Source organism: Mytilus galloprovincialis, chromosome 9, assembly GCF_965363235.1.
Source record: "Mytilus galloprovincialis chromosome 9, xbMytGall1.hap1.1, whole genome shotgun sequence".
Lineage (NCBI taxonomy): Eukaryota > Metazoa > Mollusca > Bivalvia > Mytilida > Mytilidae > Mytilus > Mytilus galloprovincialis.
The window spans coordinates 49,202,465-49,226,516 of record NC_134846.1 but is presented as its reverse complement, the minus strand read 5'-3'; the positions used below and the strand labels follow the sequence as shown (position 1 = coordinate 49,226,516).

General features: G+C 31.9%; 1 protein-coding gene across 1 annotated transcript; it reads left to right on the top strand.

Annotated features, from left to right (window-relative positions):
* Window positions 1-206: 206 nt before the first annotated feature.
* On the top strand, window positions 207-23,850 carry LOC143045195 (uncharacterized). Its single transcript, XM_076217538.1, has 7 exons — window positions 207-283; window positions 8,427-8,493; window positions 10,781-10,918; window positions 19,062-19,205; window positions 20,391-20,537; window positions 21,725-21,856; window positions 22,563-23,850. The coding sequence occupies exons 1-7, from the start codon at window positions 281-283 to the stop codon at window positions 22,643-22,645; spliced, it is 714 nt and encodes a 237-aa protein (XP_076073653.1). The 5' UTR covers window positions 207-280; the 3' UTR covers window positions 22,646-23,850.
* The last annotated feature ends 202 nt before the right edge of the window (window positions 23,851-24,052 follow it).

Genomic DNA, 24,052 nt, shown 5'->3' with positions numbered 1-24,052 from the left:
CTTGTTTATGTCCCTTTTAGTTACTTAGCTCTTCACGAATACAGGTATTTATACCCCATTGGGATGTCTAAATGAAGATAAATCCAGACAATTGCGTCGAACGCACGAAATTTATGAAGTCATTTTCTTTTGATTACTATATAGAGAGAAATGTACCAATAATGCAATGTCACCTGATGATATTGTTTTATACCTGGTAACAGTTGGGATGACGTTATCATATAAAAACAAAATTTGATATAAGCAGTTCACATTTTGAGTTTGTTGGTCTTTCTCAACTATGGTAAGTGCAATGTAATGTATTGTTATACATTTAGAAATTTAAACTACCTCAGGCAAAATTGAATGCATTTGACTATCCTTTTAATGTTCTTGTTGCTCATATACATGGCTCTTCAACGGTCAAAGTTCTATATAACCATGGCTTTCAAAAATTCAACTTTGAGCATTAATTATAAAGGTTTGTTGAAAAATCCACTTCTGACACATGCAACTGTTTATGTGTTGTTTTCATGGTTTTGCAAATTTCTTTATATAGGAAAATAAACCATTGTAAAATTTCATGTCAAAAGGTATATAGATTTTTTTCAAATGTGTAATCCTATATAACATACTGCTCTCAAGATCAATTACACTTTGGTTTGATATAAACGTCGATCTTTCTATATTTTAAGCTTCTACTAACAGTTTTTGAAATATTGTGTTTTTAAGTATTTGTTGCCGCTAGTATCACTAAAGATATTTTTGTAGAAATGCACATAAGGTGCTGTTAACTCGGTTCCTATTTCTTTTCTTTAAAACATGTTTATGTGTGCAAACATTTAGAACTTAATGCTACCATATGTGTTTATAAATTACTTGACCCTATCAAGCAGTGCAGGATATATACTGCAAACCAAATTTTCGTCCGTTTGTCCCTGCGTCAAACAATTTCATTTTTCTCAAACTATATTGAACGAAATAGTATGATATTCAGTCCTAAACATAATTCTGTTCAGTCGTACCGTCGTTCGCTCCAGACGGTCAGTTAAGTCATGTCGGTCACTTCTGTTAACTTATATATAAACCCATTAGACAAGAAATGTATCTCTCACGCAGTTTGATATGTGTTAACAAATTGTTTTTTGTTTGGCGAGGAACTTTATAATATTGAGTGAACCGTGTTACTGTTTTTCACCCAGTCAATCACTTCATGTTTGCCGACATTTATTATTATTATACTTTGTGGACAAGAAACTTTATCATAAGTTTATTTTTAGCTTCTAGCTGTGTAAAAGAATCATTTGTTCATCGATCTAGAACTCTCTTTTTATTGTGTATTGCACCGTGGTAGCAATTTTAACGCAAAATGTATATAACGAACTGCTCCCCCTCCACCACATTGTTTTTCAATTAGTTTTACATATGAATATTCTTAAGAAAATTAATACGTCAAGTAAACCAAATACGGAGGTATTCGTATTTATTATTTTTATGACAAGAGCTGTTGAAATCAATTCGTTTAAAGTCCTGGGGCCGTGTCAATGAAAGTATCCTAGGATATGTCCTAAGATATGTCTTAGGACATTATTTAGGATGGTCTTAGGACATTATTTAGGATGGTCTTAGGACGTGTCCGAGACATGTCTTAGGATGTAAAACAAAGCTGTCTTAGGACAGTCCTAACGACGATGGACCTAGGACCATCCTAACACATTTATTTAATTGAAAAAATATGTAGAGATTTGTATGTCATTGATTTAATGGTATTTTAGTATCTACTCTTATATGGAAACAGTTAATGCAAAATGAAAGTTAAAGTTTTAACGTAATACTTAATAAATACGTTATTAAATATGATAAAAGATATAAATGAATTTAATACGAAAACCTAAGTAAATAGTCACAAAACTTTGTAAAATGCGATATTCGTGCTGCAATTTTAGTACATAAACTAGTTTTGTACTTAGGTCCAATCGTTTTCATTACATGTATCTAATTAGGATTAGTTAAATTAAAAGTCAACTTTTTCCCATATTTAAATTAATATTGCATCGTTTTGGTTAGTCGCAAAAATGTTGCTTATAATGATAGTATTTTGTAGGCTTCAAAATAAACAGCACGAAATAATTTAATGTAATACAATTGAATCTTTAAAAAATATTGAAAATATTTTGATTTATTAATTCAGTTCTAATAACAGTATGATAGTTTAATATTGTATTATAGTATTTTCAGTATTGAGTTTGTTTTTATTTCGTTTTAGGACATTGTAACCTTTAGGACTATCCTAAGACACCTATTTGCATATCATAACTTTAGGACCAAATTTAGGACATATCTTATTTTAGGATACTTTCGTTAACCTGACTTAGGACTAAGACGTGTCCTAGGACCATCCTAAGACATGTCCTAGTCCTAGGACAGCTTCATTGACACGGCCCCATATTACAAATGATAAATTGGGAAAAACTGATAAACATTAGCAGATATATTATAAATTTTAAGTATATTCTAATTATTTGTCCATGTATTAAAAAAAAAAATATGATTTGAAAATGAATTACAAATATGTTGTTGTTAAGAAGGTCCTTAATTTTCAAGCTATTATATATCGTAAAATTTTGGATTCCGGTAAAGGAATTCATCACTACATAGACGTCGTTATACATTTACAAGAGGGACAAGGACAAAGTCTCTATCAAAGGAAAAATGTCTAAACTCTGATAAGTGTGCTGACAATTTCACTATCTTTTGAAAGGCGTTTCGAGTCGTAAATTTGAATACCCTCATAGTAAATAGTCACAGGTTTTATATCTATCATTATCGAATATATTTGTTCTTAGCGGTGATTCTAAAACATTCCATGATGAATAACTACCGATCACTCTTGCAATATTTAATTATATCTAACTCTAGTGAATGATTGATTTTTCCCGATGATTTATGGACAAGAAGAAATAATTTTTCAGAGAGGCGCGTCTTCGTTTATAATTTGACTTTAAAAAATACATTTGGATATGATTTACAGTAAAATTTATCGACGGGAGTAATGTTGTGAATGTAAAAGATAACTAGCTGCCATATAAAATTTTCATCTTGAAATTACAATTTATTATTTGTAATTTAGTTATAACGGGATACATTTTCTTAACGAGCAAATAGTACCGATGATTGAGAGTAAAGAAGGCTAATGCGTTCGCAGATACATTGCAAATTTATAAAGGATTTCAATGTCTCGTCTGTGATGAATAAATCATCACTAAATTTTCAAAACTCAAAAAACCCTACGTCTTTATATCAGTTAAAAAGACTGCGATAACAGCGTACGTATTCAACTATGGGTTAATACAGTAATAACTATAGTAGAAAAATTACATGCTGTTATAAATGAGTATTTATACATCCCGTATATCAAACCGGGCGCCTCTAATTAGCATTGATATAAGTGACAGATATAAGTTGTCCACGAATGATGATACTTAAACATAGGATCGGGCCTAATAAATCATTTCTATTATGGATATTTGTTAACATTCTAATGTATAAAATAAAATCACAAAAATAATGAACTCCGAGAAAAATTTAAAACGGAAAGTCCCAAATCAAACGGCAAAATCAAAAGCTCAAACACATGTTAATTATTTAAAACTACTTGTAGACGTGCCTTATGTAAATATTTTTAGCATTATAAATAATATTAATCTTGCCAGTTCGTTACCTATGTAGCAACCAATATTTAGTCTCACCATATAAAAAGAGAAATTTCTGATTTCTGACAGTGGGATATAACTAGAGATACCAGCAAAGAAATAATTTTTAAATAAAAAGAGTTGAAGGAGGGAGCACAACACATTTAAAGATGAACTACAATCAAGTCGTGGACGAAATGGATAATTATTTTAAAATGTGTGATGCTTCAACTGTCGAAATTTCTAGAAACAGGATGATTTTATTTGTTAATATGCTGAATGATTTTTTGAAAGGCTTAGTTGCAAACGATCCAAATAATTAAAATAAAAATGGTTTGTATAAGGTACTAATTGTTCTTTAATGAACCACATAATTCTCAACATATAAAAAGAAAATGTGGTATGATTGCCAATGAGACAACTTTCCACAAGAGACCACCATTACACAGAAATTAATAACATATAGGGCACCGCACGGCCTTCAACAATTAGCAAAACCCATACCGCATAGTCAGCTATAAAAGGGCCCGAAAGATCATACAAACGTACTTACTTTATGGGAAGCAATTATTCAAGTGGATTATCGCTTTGAAAAATTGTTATTTGCTGCACACATAGATTTAATACAAATATTTATACTGTTGTCAGGTCATTAAATATTGCATATTTTGGCTTTAATATTTATTCACTTATTGGGTTTTTGCATCAGAAATAAACACATTTATTTTAAAGCCAGTTGTTGGCCTGAAACGGGTTATGTTTTTCTCATATATTTTATGATGGTATAATCATAAACCCCTAACGAGAGGGATTGTACTTGATACTCATATGACATGCCAGTAACTGCTAGTAGTCCTTTGTTAATTGATGTATCATTGTCATTTTGATTAGTTTCTTGTTTTACCTATTTTGACTTCGGGTTCGGATCGATTTCTTATGAACTGAGTTGTACTGTGCGTATTGTTGTGTGTTTGATTTTATATATTGGCTAGAGGTAGAAATGGAGGGTTGAGATCACAAAAAAACCTGTTTAACCTCACCGCATTTTGCGCCTGTCCCAAGTCAGTGGCCTCTGACCTTTGTTAGTCTTGTATGTTTTTTTTTTCATTTTAGTTTCTTGTGTATATTTCTAGATTTTAGTATGACGTCCATTATCACTGAAATAGAATACATTTTTGTTTAAGGGCCAACTAAAGCACGCCTCCGGGTGCGGGAGTTTCTCGCTGCATTGACCTATTGGTGGCCTACGGCTGTTGTCTGTCTGCTATTTGTTCAAGTTGTGTTGTTTCTTTGACACATTCCCTATATCCATTCACAATTTTAACTGCATATACATTAAGCATCATACGTGGAAAATGAAAATGTAGGACTTGCGCTATTTATTCAATTTGGATCTTAAACTGTCGTCTTAATACGAATAGCTCTTAAAAATCAGAATCATAATTTTGAAGACATTGCAGTCTTTCGGTTACGTTAAAACAGCAAAAAATGTGTGTTGTAAGCTACATGACTTTGTGCACATCAACAACATACTGAATTTTCTGAATAGCATCTAAACTGTACTGACTTGATTTCAAGCCAATTTGTCAGCCGCAGTTCATTTATCTTAAAACTTACTAAAAGACTGAACATGACTTCCTAACTTATCATTAAGATATTTCATATGATGTTAAGTTCTAAATGAAAATTCAGAGCATACAATAACAATAATATCTCTATTGGATATCTTTATAATTGGAATAAATTTGACGTTATGAAAAGAAGGGTACACTATCCTAGCAGGTTATTATATTTTTATGCAATTTTCGGTATTTGGTGACAAACTCTCCTAACAGCTTGGGTACAAAACGTTGATTTTTTCGAAAAACTAAGGATTTTCTTATCCCAGGAATAAATTACGTATTTGGCAAAACATTTGGGAATTTCGGTTCCTCAATGATCTTCAACTTTGTACTTGTTTGGGTTTATATTTTTTTTGATCTGAGCGTCACTGATGAATTTTATGTAGACAAAACGCGCGTCTGGCGTAATCCTGGTATCTTTGATAACTATTGAGAATATAATTATATTGAACGTTTGACACGAAAAACAGATGGACAAACACCACACACACATTGTTAGATAGGTATAATACTTCTTATACATGTATGACAGGTCAACCTTTACCTTTTATTTGAATTTTATTAGCCTGATTAATGGATAATGAAAATTTGAAAGAATAATTGGATATTGAAATGAAATTAATTATTTGAACAAATAGTTTCAGAAATTTATTTTCTACTATTTATGTCTTAACAAAACTCACACGTAAATGATTATATAAATTGACAAAATCATATATCATTTCGAAAATTTTAACAGTCACATAAAATAAAAAAAAAATAGACTTTTTAAACAATTGAAAAGAAATACTGGCAAAAGCAAGTAGATATTTTACAAATGGTTAACTATTGATCAAACGAAAAGAAATAAATACCGCTTACTGGAATTATCTACGCTAATACAGGTATTGTATTGAGAGTGAATCATGATGAATTTTTATAGCTTTTAAGGTTTCAGTGAAGAACTCTCTTATTTTATTTCTTATAAGATTTTCAGTAAGTTTATATTTCTATTTTGTTAACTTCATCATGTTCAATGGACGAGTCTTTGATCGCCGCTGGTAAGATCTATATTTAGAAAACTTGTATATTTTGCATGTATCTGAAGATTTTTTCAAAAAAGTATATTAATACTATAGGGTTATTGCATGAATATTGGGGAATATTGTCCCGAGTAGAATTTTATATTGCACGAGCTTGCGAGTGCAATATATGTTCTACGAGGGACAATATTCCCCAATATTCATACAATAACCCTTTTATTGTATAGCAATATAATATTTGAAAGTAAAAATTGGTTTAAACTAAGATTTTGTCGTTAATGACGTCATGAATTTTAAAGATTTATTGCACTAGTGCAATATTATACAATTACTGTCTTTTGATGAGGTAAATGTGTAGTTTTATTGACTTTTGAAAAACTGATATTCACTGAGGCCAACGGCCGAAGTGAATATCAGTTTTTCAAAAGTCAATTAAACCACATATTTACCGAAACAAAAGACAGTAATTGTTTTATTCCATATTCCGAGAGAAATGTATGTAATGGCAATTATTAACCAAAACCAATTGTACATCAATCGTTTTTTTACCAAAATAGTGCAGGTAAAAGCACGCGACGTTATGCGCGGTGAATATCCCTTTTCCACAGGTGAATATGCTTATTTATTCAAAATCCCATTCATATAGAAAAACCTACTAAAGTTTTATTAATATGGAATAATAGAATTTATTGCACGCTAACTTTTGGTTACATTCTGTGGAAAATATTATATTGCTATACAATAAATATAATTCTTTAATTCTCTTCTGACATATAGAATCAATTTTAAATTCTTGATATTTTTTTTTATTTCACAAACCTTCACCTAAGTACATCCTTGATGAAATACGGTTTTTGATCGCTGTTAGTGGGAGATATTATGGAAATATTTGTGCAAATCGTGATACAAGCATGAAATTTGGTATAAAGGTTGACTATACGATAATTAAAAAAAATCAGCTGCTGGCCATAAAAAAATCCCATTTTTTCAAGATCGCCACCGCTCATTTTGCAAATGGCGTTATATCCAATAGGCTACATTTCGTAAATTTTTTGAAATGATAAAATGATAATTAACTGTAAAAAATATTTAACGCAGGGTTCACCCCAAGCGCAATCACACTTCCTCAGTATACAACACTTATTAATTGTGAAATTGATTTCTTGACAAACAGTGTTAGCTTATTTTTTTCCCCGATTTAATGTCCAGTCCTGATTTATATGTTCATGTTTTCTCAATACTTTTCAATGTATATTTTTTTCGTAATAAATCCCTCCTCCCCCCACCCCACCCCGTTTCATTATCAATTTCTGGTCCTTTGTGCACTTATCATACTCCTTTGTGGTCCTTTGCACTATGTTGTGCACAAAGAAGCTCCTATGTGGTGTTTTTAGAGACCAAAGTCAGTGTTGTAACTCTTTTGATGAAAGAAATTTTTTTTTTCAATGTTTAATCAGGCATTACATCAAAATTATTCCTTTACCACATATTTTGACAAAAGAGAAATTAAACAAAGAGTTCAAAGTGATGAAGTTGAAATCATTCTTCCGTAAATTTTATAGACGCCATCACGAGTTGGTTGACCGTTATGGAGTAATCGTTTCACAGATAATATCGGATATGTTTCGTATAGCGTAACTACTATCCCCTCCCCCTTTCACGAATGTGACCTGCCGAATTAGACAATTTACCGGAATGTAATAACATAAGCAACACGACGAGTGCCACATGTTGAGCAGGATTTGCTTACCCTGCTGGAGCACCCGAGATCACCCCAGTTTTTGGTGGTATTCCTGTTGCTTAGCCTGAAGTTTTTTATGTTGTGTCTAGTATGTTGTGTATTATTTGTCTGTTTGTCTTTTTCGTATTTAGCCATGACGTTGTCAGTTATTATCGATCTAAGAGTTTGTCTGTCCCTTTGGTATCTTTCGCCCTTCGTTCCTACCGCTATGTGAAACATGTGTATCCTGAACTTTATAATTCATCTGTATTGTTGCTTTGAAATACTTGTATTGTAATTCAGTCTATTAGTATATATGTAAAGTGTTATTTTTCATGTTTATTATGTATAAATCAATATACATTTTAAGATTTTCTTTTTCTTTGTAAAGGACCTCTTAGCTCGGTTTGTTGGTATCTGTATGGTGTTTGTTATTTATTCTGCAGTAGGTGTTGAAGGTTTGTTATTATATTATATTATTTATACAGCTTTAGTCAGTGTAAAACATACTGTTTCCTAGTTGATGCTCGTGAGTAAAGAAATCGAAATATCTCGATTTCAGCAAGAGAAATTGTGAAACTGAATTCCTTTAACTCTATAATCTTGTTTGTTTTGTGTATGTTTTTTAAATCCAAAAATTTACCTTGAACTTTACTTATTTAAATATAATCAAGGTTCCATTGTAACCAACTTTGCTTTTATCGTAAGCAACTTTTTTTTTTAAATCAGTCTCCAAAACGAAGTTTAAAGACTTTCTGTTCGTATTCTAAACATAAGAATCCTGGGTTTTGATTGGTTTATAGCCAGTGTATTTTTCACCAATTTACTTTCATCAAATGAATATCGTTCATTTCTAAACAGCGCCGGGGTATATGCAAAAAGGATATGCCTTTTTTACCCTCTCTGCCGTGGTATTTGCCAAAAAATATTCTATCCGACTGGATGCTTGTAATGTCACGATCATCAATGCGTTTTGTACATTAACATTCGGTGAAATTAAACAGATATAGATAAAAAAAGAAGATGTGGTATGATTGCCAATGAGACAACTGTCCACAAGAGACCAAAATGACACAGACATTAACAACTATAGGTCACCGCACGGCCTTCAACAATGATCAAAGCTCATACCGCATAGTCAGCTATAAATGATCCCGATATGACAATGTAAAACAATTCAAACGAGAAAACTAACGGTCTTATTTATATAAAAGAATGAACGAAAAACAAATATGTCACACATAAACAACCGACAACCACTGAATAACAGGCTCCTGACTTGGGATAGGCACTTTCATAAATAATGTGGCGGGGTTAAACATGCTAGCGGGATCCCAACCCTCCCCATGTTCTTGAGGGGTATTTGCGAAAAAAAACAGTCTTGAGAATGAATTTCCCTCGCCTTATGGCTCGCGAAATTTAATATTCTCTCGACAGGTATTTTCGCAAATACCCCTCCTCAACATGATATATCTGTTCATTATCCCATCGTATTTCTCGTATCAAATTCTGATACATTGTATGTATTGTGGTTAAAACTATTTTCCGTTCTGTACGTGAGTCTTTCTGGGTGTATTCAGGGGCTAATAGGGGTTCCCGGTTTTTAACTTAAATCAAGCGTTAGTGTTGTTCTATGTATATCATTTAAAGCATAAGATTATTTAATTATTTATCATGAATGAAATAAGAGAAATCTAAATGCATATCAGCAATATCCTTTTTTATTTATTTGATAGCGATTTCACCTTTCCCAAAACAAAAATGATTGTGATTCTATATTTGATTATTCATTAAGTGAAGAAGTGCATGACTGAAACAAAAATAAGAATAATTTAAATACTATCAATAAATGACTTTTAAAAATTATATTCACGAGGCTGCTACAATTGTGTAGATTAAAACAGATAATTTTGTTATTTAGTTATTATTGATATTGAGTTAATATTTTTTTCGATTATTACAGAAGCATCTTTTTCTTGAAAGATGAGAGCTAGGGTTTTATATTGAATGAAAAAATGACACCCTTTTAATATTTTCTGTATGAACAACGGACAATTTCATCATCTAGAAATTATTGTAAAAGAGTAAACTGCAAATATTGAAATCGTACTTCAGCACTTGCGTCTCTTAAGTTATTGTATCATTGAATTATAAAAGACCATTTTCATATTAACAACTTCTGACTCTGGGTTGTATAATTTTTGATCAGTTACCTTCTTTCTGATACGACATCATGATACTCTTGCAGGTAGGAGAAACGTAAAATAGTAAAGTAAAAAATATAACTGTTGCAATATGGGGGAAAAATTATTGTTTTACGATTATTTTTTTCGTGTATAGAAAACATAGTTTACTTTCTCCAAACGTTATATCGACTGAGAGATTTATTGTTTCTTAAACATGTTGCTCTTACCTGAACGAGTACCAGTTGTTTTACCACAGAGTAGATAACCTGTTGAAAAATTAAAGATCATTATAGATTCCGGTGTTCAAAATCGAAAATATGAAAATACATTATTTTTCGATTATGCTCAGTTTAGAATTTTCCTCGGAGTTAAGTATTTTTGTGATTTTACTTTTTATAGGTTTGGAATAGAAATTTACATTTAAAGTCATGTACAATCGATGTTGATTGAATAAATAGCGTGTTTAAATAATTGCTGTTTACTGTTATAGATATAATTTGGATCAAATTGAAATAACAACCACAGTGTATAAACTAAAATGCTATTTGATATTTTCAAGGAGTAGCTTTCGGTGGCAATTGTGCAGGTGATGGTACCGATTCCGGAGATTGTACAGAAACAGTTAATATAGTATGTGATACCACCTGTAAATGTACTGCCGATTCATTCCGAAAAGGTGGTTCAGAATGTGCAACAAGTAAGATATGTTTATATTGTTAGCTATAAGTCTTATTGACATGTGTCCCTTATCTTCTCCTTTTCTCTTTTAATTTAAGCAACTTGTAATACATTAACAATTTGCATTAAAACTTACAGATATTAGATGACAACAAATCTTAAAAGGATTCTTGATGATAACAAATGAACATTTAATTGCTCTAAAGAAAAAGACGAGGACGTCTATTGTAATTTTCACTAGAAATAAACAATTTACTAGAACACACCCGCGAAATCGCGGGCATATACAGCTTGTAGACTGTTGTAGGATGATTTTTTGTAAAAGATATTATGTATGGAGAATTTCATAAAAGGTATCAAAAGCCCTCTCCCTTTTTCCAAAGTCCGATATTTGTTTCCTTTCTGTTAAATTCAATTATTTTCGTGTGTCTGGCCTCAGACCACAATTATTCTCCTTTGCTACAATGCTTCTTTTGGTAAAGGTCAAATCAAATTAACAATTTGCACCGTTTCGATCATGAAATAAATGTAACTGCTTATATATGATAGACCATTATTATTTTAATAAAAATTAATATACTTCTAGGACAATCCATCTGTGTTTTCGTTTTCTTTTGAGAGCCTTATTAACATGCCAATGGTAGGATATGAATCATGTATAAATGACTAAGGCTAATTTGAGGGGTGGTCGGACGGGTCCTGATCCCGAAATCCGGGGCTTAAAACCAGGTGCAGAATTTAAAGAAATGCATATCCCGAAATCCCAAAATAGAAAAATATATTCCCGGATCCCGTAAGGATCAATCCCCAAATCCCGAGCTTAAAAACAGCCGATCCCGACGGCCCGAAAAAGGTCCTGCCTACTTCTAATCTCTACCTTACTTTCATTTTTGCCAAATCACTATTTTCCCTTTCAACAATAAATTGTTATGCCCCATTTATGGGCATTATGTTTTCTAGTCTGTACATCCGTTCGTTCGTTCGCCCGTCCGTGTCTGTCCCGCTTCAGGTTAAAGTTTTTGGTCGAGGTAGTTTTAGATGAAGTTGAGCATGTTTTACTTATTTTAATATATATGCAAGTGGTATGACCCCTTAAATAGTAAAAATTTCAAAGAAAACAGTAGACAGAATCAGGGCCGACTTTCTATACTAACATACTAACATACTAACATACTAACATAGAAAGTCCTTGACAGAATACAGACAGTCTCTATATATTAAAGTAGTATAATCGTAGTTTACATGTAGCTACAATGTATATAAACGCGAAAAATAATTGTCTTCTCTAAGGAGGTATAATAGTTGTGGTTCTTGCGATCTAAACACCATGATATGAAACGCTAAAAATAATTGTCCTCTCTAAGGAGATATAATAGTTGTGATTCTTGCGATCTAAACACCATGATATTGAGAACGCTCTGAATGGCTTATTTTTTTTTTCCATTTTTGTTATCCATCATACGATTGGTTGTCAAGTGACATGTGTCAAATGTTTTACTTATTTTAATATATTTACAACTGGTATGACCCCTTAAATAGTAAACATTTCAAAGAAAACAGTAGACAGAATACAGAGAGTCTCTACATATTAAAGTAGTATAATCGTAGTTTACATGTAGATAAACGCGAAAAATAATTGTTCTTGCGATTTAAACACCATGATATGGAGAACGCTCTGATTGGCTTATTTATTTTTCATTTTTGTTATCTATCATACGATTGGTTGTATTTGTGCATCTTTAAAACCGGAAGTCTTATCTATGACTAAAAGTCAGTCCGATGACGGAATCATATCCGGACTCCTGTTTTGTCGTTTTTCTCCCAAAATAACTCAATCTGATTAATCATAAGAATGGAAGACAAATGCGACTATGCATGTTATCTATAGGACACAGAGGCATGATGATTGATTTATTGTGGAAGGAAGAGAAGCGACACCCAAAATGAGGTCTTCTCGTTTAATAGTATAGATTATATCTAAATTTGTTGACATCATTATATATATAGTCCGCCAAAAGTCAAGCACAACTTATTATTGTTGCATCAATATTTTTTTTTATTTTCAAAAGTCAGTTATTCCTCGAAAAAAAAAAGAAATATTCATGTAGTAATTCTGGTGAATAATACCATAAATACATCATAAACTAATGTTTGGTCACTTATGCAGGTTCTATGCATTTGAATTTTGTATTCGTAGAAAAAGTGCAAATAACACAAATCAGAAACGGAATTTAAGTTTCAATGTGATTTCAATTTTTTCCAACAATTAATCATCCAATATCAATAAATTTCAATACAAATAATCTGTGGTATGTTCGGCAAAGTTTCTGTCAATATTTGAGTCAATAGGATTGGTAACCACCTCTCTTCTGGTACATGTCCACAACACAGTGTCTCACTCTCTCTACAAGCCTTCGGAACTTTATATAATTCCTTAACAATTGCCAAGACTTTGCAAAGATGGATTTCTGCGATAAGGTTTATGTCTTGAGACATGGAAGGAAAAAAACTAGTGGCAATGGCTGCTTGCTCGCTGTACTCGTTTACAATCCTTGCCCTGGTGGTCTTGCGTTGTCGTTCATGTACAAGGTTCTTGACACAAGTGTGGGTGATCATCAAAATGAGAGACTACAATGTTTCTAAGCACTAAATCCCTGTATGTCTGTCCGTTCATGTTACATGTACCCTGCCGTATATGAACAACCAGTTTACAACTTTATGAGAAGCAGCCCCATATTGTAATACCACCAGCACCGAATGCAGTCGTTGGGCAAATGATGTTTTGGTCAAAGGCAGTTATTTTTCCGCCAAACTCGTATACTGGCTTCTACTTGTCGTAACAGAAACTGACTTTCATCTGACCAATGCATTTTTTGTCAGCTTTTCATTTTCCGGCGTCGATGGTCATTAGCCCATTAGGACCTCATTAAACGGTGCCTGGCTGTTAGGACAGTTCTCTTGATAATACGACGTGCTCTAAGATTGCCTCTAAGGATTCGGTGGACCAATGTTCGAACAGTGACACGACCACCTGGAGGCCAGTGGTGTCTAAGCGGCGGAGCAGGAGTAAATGGGTTTGCTAAAGCATGATGAATAAGCAATCTGTCATCACGACGGGTAGTTAAGTAAACCTTAATCATTTACAGTTCCGGTGTTAAAACGTCGTTGTAAAAGTCTGACAAGTACGGTGGCATAAACATTACATGATTAACTATGCTTCTAGTGCTTTTTCCGGCATTTCCGCCAATCGTTTGCTCACGTTTAGCCACAGATGACTTATGCCGTGCCTTATGACACATGTACAATGACTTGATGTAAGTCAAAGGACAAGGTACACTAAGGGCCGTATTTGGCCCCCTATTTTGTCAAAAAATCATTTTCGACTTATAAATGAACTGAGCATTATAAAATATCTTAATATATCTGTTCATCAGTACCACATGCCTAATTTGTCTTCTTGTATGGCAGAAAGCTGATTTTGGGTTGGCTAAAGTGTGTTGATAACGTACAAAGATAGAAACATGTTTATTTGTGGACTGCAATCCTTCGTTTTTAAAGGCCTCTGCCAACGTGAGCCACATAAATAATTAGTGATAAAGATGGCATACAAACAGGGTTTTCCGAATATGAAAAGAAATTATTGGCTCACGTTGGCGGAGGTGCTCAAAAATTAAAAAATCTTTCGTAAAAAACAACAATTTGCGTCAAAATAGTAGTTTCGGATGAAATCAGAGAAAGGGCTGAAAATATCCGCATATGGCTGTTACGGCAAGACACCCTCAACTAGAGCAAGAATACTTCGATAGGTGATCAAGGTTTTCAGTTGTAGGATTTTGCCATCATTCATTTTCAAATTGATTTTTTTTTAATCTTTATATCAAGACGCGTACGGAATGTGTTTTATCAATTTAAATCAACACCTTACACAGTGAAAACATATGCACCCGTCATACACGATAAACAGTCGTTTTGAAATTGTCCCCTTGGTTGATTCACATCATAAAATAAAGCTAAAAAGTTTTGATAATTTTTTAAATTATTTTTCCTTTTTTGGGTTCTTTGTGGAATAATGTGTAAATTCGGGACAGGATATCTTGGGTCGAGTCTGTAATTGCATACGACTCTGCAAAAGACCACCGCCGAAAAGAACAAGTTAATAATTCTCACATTTATAGGATACAAAATGGGGAGATAGTTAGCCCTAGTCCTAGATTTCTTTTTTCGTATCTGTCATGACTTTACAGTATGCCTATAAATACATATGATTACCAGGTATAAGGCATTGGGACAACGTAGTGTAGTGGTATCGCGCCGGCTTATGAAGGTCGCGATTAACGTTCGAATTTCACTAAGAATATAATTTTGTCTGATACGTTTTTCTTCTAATATTATTTAAAAATATTTCAACGAGATATAATGGCTGGAGTATTTCTTTTGATTATAATAGCTATCAATTTAGTCGGTTGTCAATACACATACTTTTTTAGTCTTTTTCAATGGGATGTTTAGGGACATCTTCACGGTTCTAGTCTCACTTTTTTATATATTTCGTTGATTTAATTTCAGCTGTTTCTGGGTGGCTCAGTTTTAACACAAAAATTTGTAGGGGCTTTTTGGAAATATAATACTTAAGGATGTCTGCTGGTCATGTTTTGGAATTTTTGTCAGATTTTCAGAATCCTCTGGACTTATCCATTTGAATGCCTTAAAAAAATTTCCCCATGAACCCCCATTTTTCTTTTAATAAATCTTTTACATGCATAATTATAACTTATTTGTAAAAGTCTTATAAAATTAATTTATTTTTTAATAGCATTTGAGAACTTTAACTGGCCAATGATAAAGCTATGAAAAGTCAAGAGAGAACATTTTCCCGCCAAAATTCCAATGGCTAATATCTCGAAAACAAGCACATCGACCCCTATATTTTTTTTGCTTTTTTGATTCTGTACAAAGGACAGTGAAAAGATGATTTAAATATATCGAAACAGAATATTTGTGAAAGATAGCCTTTTATAAAAAGTTGTTTGACGGGTTTATAGGATTCAATCTTTAGTGTATGTTAAAGGCAATTCATAACACCAAACATATATATCTTTTTTTTTGGCGATCTGTATATGTATGTAAATAATGCTTGTTGTCTTTACAATGTGAACAACTTTATACCACTTTGTAAACTTTAACATCTGTGAATCAATTTAATAGTTAGTTAGGCTCAAGTTTCTTAACACTTTCTAAATGAAATATTATTAGGTCTTTCCACTTTTCTGTGGAAAGACCTATTGTTTTTCTTCTGATTATTTTTTTTTTTCCGCCAAATTTTGTTCTTGCGATAAACATTTGTTTCGCAATATGTCGGTTAGATATTTGGTATATGATATTGAACAGTTTATGCGCTTTTGAAATTTACCCTACGTAACCGAATACTTTTCTTTGTAGGAGTTATCTCCCCAAACACTGTTTTCCTTGTGCTCACAACTCCTTCGCAACCGTAAAAGATTACGACAAATTTATTTTATAAAATTGCTCGTTATATCCTTCGCATGATTTGTTCAATTTCGACCGAAGCAATATGAACGCTCCATATGAGAGTTATTTCCCTTTTTGTATTTGAAATTTTGAAATGTATTTTAAACTGGAACACCATAAGTGATAGAGACCTAGGATCTTTTGATTTGAGGTCCTTGGTCCAAAAAAATGAAAATTAGGTCAAGGTCAAAAGTCAAGGTCATATTCTAATTTTTGAATTTGTCTTATTTTCACTCATTTTCATTAACCTTATAAGATATCGACAAATTATTTTGTATAAATTGTTAGTTGCGACATGTTGTAACTAAATAATTTTAGTTGAAAGGGTGCGTAAACAATGAACGGGAGTTTTAGCCCCTATCATATCTTAAATTATGTTTAAAGTGATATAACTTATTAACCATACATATAAGAGACTAGGGTCTTTTGATTTGAAATCCTCAGTTTGTGACCTTGAAATTGAGGTCAAGGTCATAGGTTAATTTGACGTTCTAAATTTTGACCTTTGCTTTAAATTCATATCTAAACATCATAAAGCCATATGAACTGACATTTTAGACTGATTTTTTATATTTCAATATCAAAATAGATATTAACTGGTGGAAAGACCTTCAATTGTTCTCTGAACAATTGGTTTTTAATTTTTTTAGAAATTGCTTTAACGCAGACATATGCATCTAAACAACCGACTGATCGGTGTGCAGAGAATGCGATGCCACTGTATCCACATGCAAATACAAGTCTTCTCATTTTGTAAATACAACCGGAGCATGTAACTTTTAAAAGTATAAGTTTTAAAGCATCATTGTAATATGATTGTCAAACAATATTTTTTTGAGCATATATTATTTTCCTGTGATACATCCAAAACTCCATGCAAGGATGGAAATATTTTGGCCTTTGTGTTGTTTATAAAATTGCCACGGGGTAAACACTTTTTGTGTGCCTTATAAAACATGCTCCGTTGACACGAATTTGAATATTGAAACTGTTCAGTTGAATTGACGACAATGCTAGTGTGAAGTTGAAATTTGTTTTTGTAACAATCAAAGGAATGAAAATTTTTACGTGGATCGTAATGCTAAATTCATATCAAATATTAACATTTGTGATATATTTCAACTTTTAAACCTTGGAGAATACTGGATAAAAATGGGAGAATAAATCTAATATCATTTACGTAATTTTAACGTTTATTTAACTATACAAAATGTTATCATTTAGGTTGGGACAATACATTTTAGTACTGTTGTTTTCTTCCTGTACGCAAATTCGATTTGCTTAAAAAAATTGTACATGGATATAGATTGACAAATGTTACATTTATGTCAATTCATGTAACTATTTATGCGATAGGGAGTATTTCGGTATACAGAAATACTACTTTTTTTTAAATCTAAGCTTGAATTAAGTTGTGAAAGCGATGTAAAAATACGGCCGTCAGAGTTCTACTACTGAACCTGATTCCATGTACATTTTACTTTCAAATCTGAAGATCACAATAACTATACTGTTTAACAAGAAGACCTCATTTTGTGTTTCGCTTCTCTTCCTTCCACAATAAATTAATCATCATGCCTTTTTGTCGAATAAGTAACATGCATAGTAGCATTTGTCATCCTCGCTTATGATGATTCCGTTTGTGTTATTTTGGAAAAAAAGCGTCTGGATATTGTTTCCGTCAACGGTTAGACTTTTAAGTAATAGACTAGACTTCCGTATAGGACGGTTAAAATTACACATAGTTTTTATGATCTTTCATAGGTGGTTGGAAGACAGGACATATATTTTTCGCGTTATCTGTATACTATGAACACACCCTTATGGTGTAATTCCACCAAATCATGGTACGTCACATCCGGTTGTATACAAAACAGGTTGAAAAAATATATTCCCTTGCATTTGACAGTTGTAGGTAATTAATTCTAAATTTTATTGCAGTAAAACATTTCTATTTCATAAACATATGTCTTGGGTATTTCAAATCACTTTTATTTTTTTATTTGGGGTTTCTATAGAATGTTTTGTAAACTTGAGGTTACATGGTTCCTAAACCTTGTACACAGGTTTTTGGTGGGGTTCGTGTTGCTTATTTTTAAGTTTTCTATGTTGTGTCATGTGTTCTATTGTTTGTCTGTTTGTCAATTTTTATTTTAGCCAGGCGTTGTCAGTTTATTTCGATTTATGAGTTTCACTGATCCTCTGGTATCTTTCTTCCCTCTTTTAGAGAAGGGGATTTATTATATCGGTTAATTCCCAGTGATGGTTATTTGCTTGTATGCAATGAAATATTATGTGAATGTTTTTCTATAGTAATGGACAGGATAAAACTTTACTCATGCCAAGTATTTTTTTTTATTTGAAACAAAGATAACTTCTGCACATTTTTTTGAAAAGTGCAAATTTAACAAAGACTAATTGGGAAAAATAAATGGTCGTATTACACCTTTTATTTATCAGGTGTAGATACAGAGATCGCAAACATGTTTCATCACGACTTTTCCTTGTGACCGTATGTGTTTTAGTGACTGTTGTCTTCATACTAGTTTAAAACAACGTCCTAAACATCTAAAAGCAACGAATTAGGCATTTTTGTCCAGTTTGTTTTACAGAATGATATGTTTTCATTTTAGAAATTGTGCTAAATGCAGCGTGCACAGATGGCCAACCGGCTGACCAATGCGCAGACACTCTTGCAGAATGTCGAGATCAAAGTGGATTCAAATGTCTATGCCAAACCAGTAATTTTGAAAATAATGTCGGAGTATGTGCTGCACGTAAGAATTTTTAAAGCACCATTCGGGTATAATTGATGAAAAATCTACTTTTTTTGCATTGCGACAAATATTGTGGTTTCTGTGAGTTTTTATAAAATAGTCCACGGGACAAACGTTTTATTTCGTCTGTAATAAAAGACAAATAGAAATATTTAAAATTACAGACGCTAAAAAATTATCGATGGATATACAGTGGCTCATTCTACCTGCGTTATAGTATTTTCTTGTGAAAGTTAAATCTTATTAATGAATTAGGTTGTGAAAAGCATGGCCATTGATGTGGTTCATAGCGTTTCTCGTTTCTAGTATTATATATAGATTAGATCGTTGGTTTTCCCATTAGAATGGTTTTACACTTAGTCGAGTAATGTTTGGGTCCCTTTATAGCTTGCTGTTGGGTGTGAGCCAAGGCTTCGTGCTGAAACCACACTTTAACCTATAATGGTTTACTTTTATAAATTTGACTTGGATGTAGAGTTGTTTCACTGGCACAGATACCAATCCTTCTTCTTTCCACTAGAGGTTTTTTAGCAGAATTTATTTCATGAATATTTTTACAACATATTTGAAGATGAAATTAATTCTGGAAACAAATAGCCAAAAAGCGCCAGTCTATGATCAAAATTGTGTTTTTGGGATACCTTACCCAGGCAGATTCCTTTTTGACAGTGTGGTTTCTGTCTATGTTCATAACTTTATCAAATAACTTAAATTATTTCGTTTGTATGGTAAACATCTCTAGATATTGCGTGAAATAAATAGAAATTCCTTTAAAACTGATTAAATCAATTCTACAAAATATCCTAACCGATTAATTGTGTAGCAAGCAATATAAATATATGGGTTTACATTTAGCAGATGTATCTCCAGTATGAATTTTTTATTCTTAACCAATGCGCCATTTTGTGTTTTATTTTTCATTAAATTTTGAAATGAAATGTGGCATTACACGACTTTTCCTTCGGATGTGATTGATGACTCATCTAACAATGTCTAAGTACTATTCATACACAAGGGATATGGATAAATAAACTCATCAAAGATTTCATGTTCATTTGTCAGTAATCAGATTGGTTTTAGTTTGTTGCTTTGAAATACAATTATACTTATATACAACTTTACTGTGTTTAAACTTCGTTTTAACTGTATGTACCTATATTTTGTATTATCATTTACAAATTACAGAAGTTGCCGCCTTGGACGACCCTTGCGACTCAATGGATCCTGCTTTAGATCAATGTGCTGTGGCCGACGCAGAATGTAGAGTTGATGGAACTGCTAAATGTCTATGTAAAGCCACCCACTATGTAGATGGAGCTGCTTGCACAATCAGTAAGACTATAATCTGCATGTTTTGTATCTAATTTCTTGTGTGTCATATTTAAATGATAGATCAATAATTTTCTTTAGGTCAAAATACATGACATTCTGTTCATAAAATCTTGTTCATAGATGCGTCTTGATTTAACAAGGGGTCCTGATAAATATAAGCTTATCTTGACCTACATTTCACATATAAGTGACTGATTAAAGTTTGCGGTAGAGTCCATATCTGAGATACAACTCGTGGAGATATAATACTTTGTCAGTAGATGCGTCAGAATCGAGGTTCGTAAAAAATATGTCATCTTGACATAAAATTCATCGAATATCTGAGATGAGAAAAACAAATATTTTATCAGTTGATGCTTTGATAGTCACGACTTTCAAAATCAAGTCTTGAAAATGAAATAGATGATATTCCATTTCACCAACTGCAAAAGTGTTGTTTTCAAATGTTTTTCAATAATATGTTCTAAAAATAAACGATACCTATTTTTGTGTATTTCATTCTGTTTTTCATACCGAATTCTGCAGTTTAAAAAGAGATGCAATATCAGCGAATTATTTACCTGTCTTCAATATAAAGACAATTAAAATTCGAACCTCCATCTAAAATGTACGAACACTGAAACGAGCACAAAATACACAAAGAATTTTGTATACATCAACATACATGTATTCCAAAACTCTTATAAATTGAAAGATATGTTAATATTAAAGGAGTGATTCTAAAACTATATATTTGCAATTTGTAAATTTTTAAAAATTGTGTCCTGTCACGCAATAATCCACAATTTAATGAGTAATTACACCTCATATATATCCCATTGAAATTGTGGAAAAAGGTATATTTAATATCTTGATTTTGTAGTTGATATTTGTTGAGGACTAAACACACAAACTATTTTTTTTTTTCAGATAAGAAAAAATATCTGGCATTTTTATTTGTTCCTTTTCAAGTCAATGTTTTATTCATATTTAATTTAGTGGTGTGTTTTTTTTTGCATTTTGCAACACATGTTTGATATCTTTAATATTGATTTGTTTAAATCAACAAGGTTGACTCTTTTCGTGTAACAGCTTTACAAACTATTTAGGCACTTATCTAGTCTCGAAGACAAAATGTTTGTCTTTGTAATGGGTTTCATGTCACGTTTACGTATACCTAGTATGTTTTGATTTATTTATAATTGCAGGAATCAAGCCAAATATCACTTGTACTGCTGCAGGTCAATGTGTAATCCATGCTACCTGTGACACCACTGATACTAACACATGTGTGTGTGATATAGGATATACTCCATCACCAACCATTGATCCTACCATGTGTAAGTTAAAGTTCTAATATAATAAATTGACAGTATTAGATCCAACATTTTTATTTGAATTTGGTCGTATCCTTATTATGTTTTTGAGCATGTGTAATGCTAAGGGCAAGATGAAAAATAAAATAAATTGTTATAAATTGGCTACATTAGATGCAAAATAATGTTATTGCTGTTACATTTGGAACTTTATCTTGTCATTTCTGTAATTTATTTGTAACCTCGAGGACGCTTCATGTGAGTTTAAAGAGAAGGAGGTCATCAAATGTTTAACATCGATAAAAATACAAAAAGATAATCAGGTGAATACAGTTATAGTTTTATAGAAGCACACATTTGACAACTGCTATTTATTTTACCTATTATGCAAGCATATACTTTTATCTGGCAAGGTTAGTATAATGTTCCCGTAATTGGACGTGTATTGTCGCTATTAACAACTACCAAATAAAATGTCTGAATTAACTTAACTGTCTTCCTGATCGAGTGTTTTCAAGTTATTAGTATTTAAACAGCGGTATAATATTGTTGCCTTTATGTATGTACACTTGTCCAGTTCAAACAATTCGTTTTTTTTGCAAATTTAGCCAATCAAACAGAAAATAGTGTATATACTATGAAGTCAGGTCCAGCATTTCCTTCATCTAAGTAATACCAAATCAGTCAACAAATGGCGTTGAGGAACATTTTATTTGATTTTTTTTTTCAGGCAATGGTGTTGTCAAAGTCACAATTCTAACATACATGTACATGGCACCTATCCTTATATCCATGGTGTTTCTTCTGCATTGAATGGTTATTCACGAGCATTTTGGATTTTTGCGTTTGTGATAATTTAATGTTATTTAATGTTATTTTTTTTAAAATGTTGGCTTTTTGAAAATGTTTAAGGTGTTTAGTAGAACCTTTTTATCTTATTTGATGTTTCTAAATCTGTAAGTCTGTACCTTATAACAAGGAGAACAATGATATCGAATGTACAGATCAAAGTAAAATGTTTATGATGGTTAGATGTAAATGTATTTCACTAATAAGAATAAAACTCACGTAGTTGGATGACACTCATTTTTATCGTTGAAAATGTTCATCAACGAAAAAATAATAGAATTTCGGACAAGATGATTCCCGCCTCCGGGTACGGGAATGTATTAAAGACCAATTGTTGGCCATGCGTTGTTTTCTGTATTTGGCCAAGTTTTTGTCTCTTTGACACATTCCACGTTTCAATTCTGTTTGTTTTATTTATTTTTCATATGGTTTATTCATGTATAATTATGTTATTAAAAAGCGTTTACATTTTTCCTTTGTCTCAATCAATATACATATGCATACATATATGTACTATTTATTGACTCTTTCAAATATGATGATAACTTTAATTTTTATGTTTGTTATATGGATTACACTAATGTGCATGTAAATTTAAATGTCTTTCATATGAAACAAGTGCTATACAATTGTGTTGTATGTGAAGCAGTAAATTCGGTCCTGTAGTAAAATTTACCTTGGAAGAAAGTCCAGTGTAATTATATCGAAAAATACCCATATTAACAAAATAATGATGAAAGATTGATGTCTAACTGTTTAACAAATATTGAAACTTAAAAACTTAAGATTCCATTGTTTACATGTTAATGATTTCTTTCTGTTCAATCTATTTTTCCAAGTGAAATGAAGATCATGGAAATTTTAACCTAGAAATATTAAGGTCACGGATATTTATACCTAGGCAAATCTAAAGAAGGACTGATTTATCTTTTTGATATACCTAACTCGGACAGGTAGTCCACTTTTTCAACCTACTAGTGGATTTGTGACAAATTGTTCACACCACCTTTGCTATTCTTTGTCATTTATTCAAATGATATAAATGTAGTTGATGTAAATTCGTATAATAATGTCTTACATTTTGAATATGAATTTTTATGTCAACAGTTTTATTTGCAAAATGTATTTTTTGCATTTTATGATTTTGAATAAATAACATTTTTGTCGTTTTATTTTGTTATAACATATAGCAAAACAAGCTCTGACACGGGCCTGCTTATATACTAGAATGATTGTGGTGTATGTCTGTCCGTCTTAAATGTCTATATATGTATAATTCATCAGCATCATCAGTTTTGTATAAGATTGTGCTAAACCTCAAATTGTCTTTAGTTTACGCATCTGCTTTCTGTCGCATTGAAAATTAAGAAA

Excerpts from the sequence above, each read along its gene's own strand:
- LOC143045195 (XM_076217538.1), top strand. Across the intron at positions 10,919-19,061 it reads TGGTTCAGAATGTGCAACAA|AAATTGTGCTAAATGCAGCG; the intron begins GTAAGATATGTT and ends TTTTCATTTTAG. Across the intron at positions 21,857-22,562 it reads AACCATTGATCCTACCATGT|GCAATGGTGTTGTCAAAGTC; the intron begins GTAAGTTAAAGT and ends TTTTTTTTTCAG.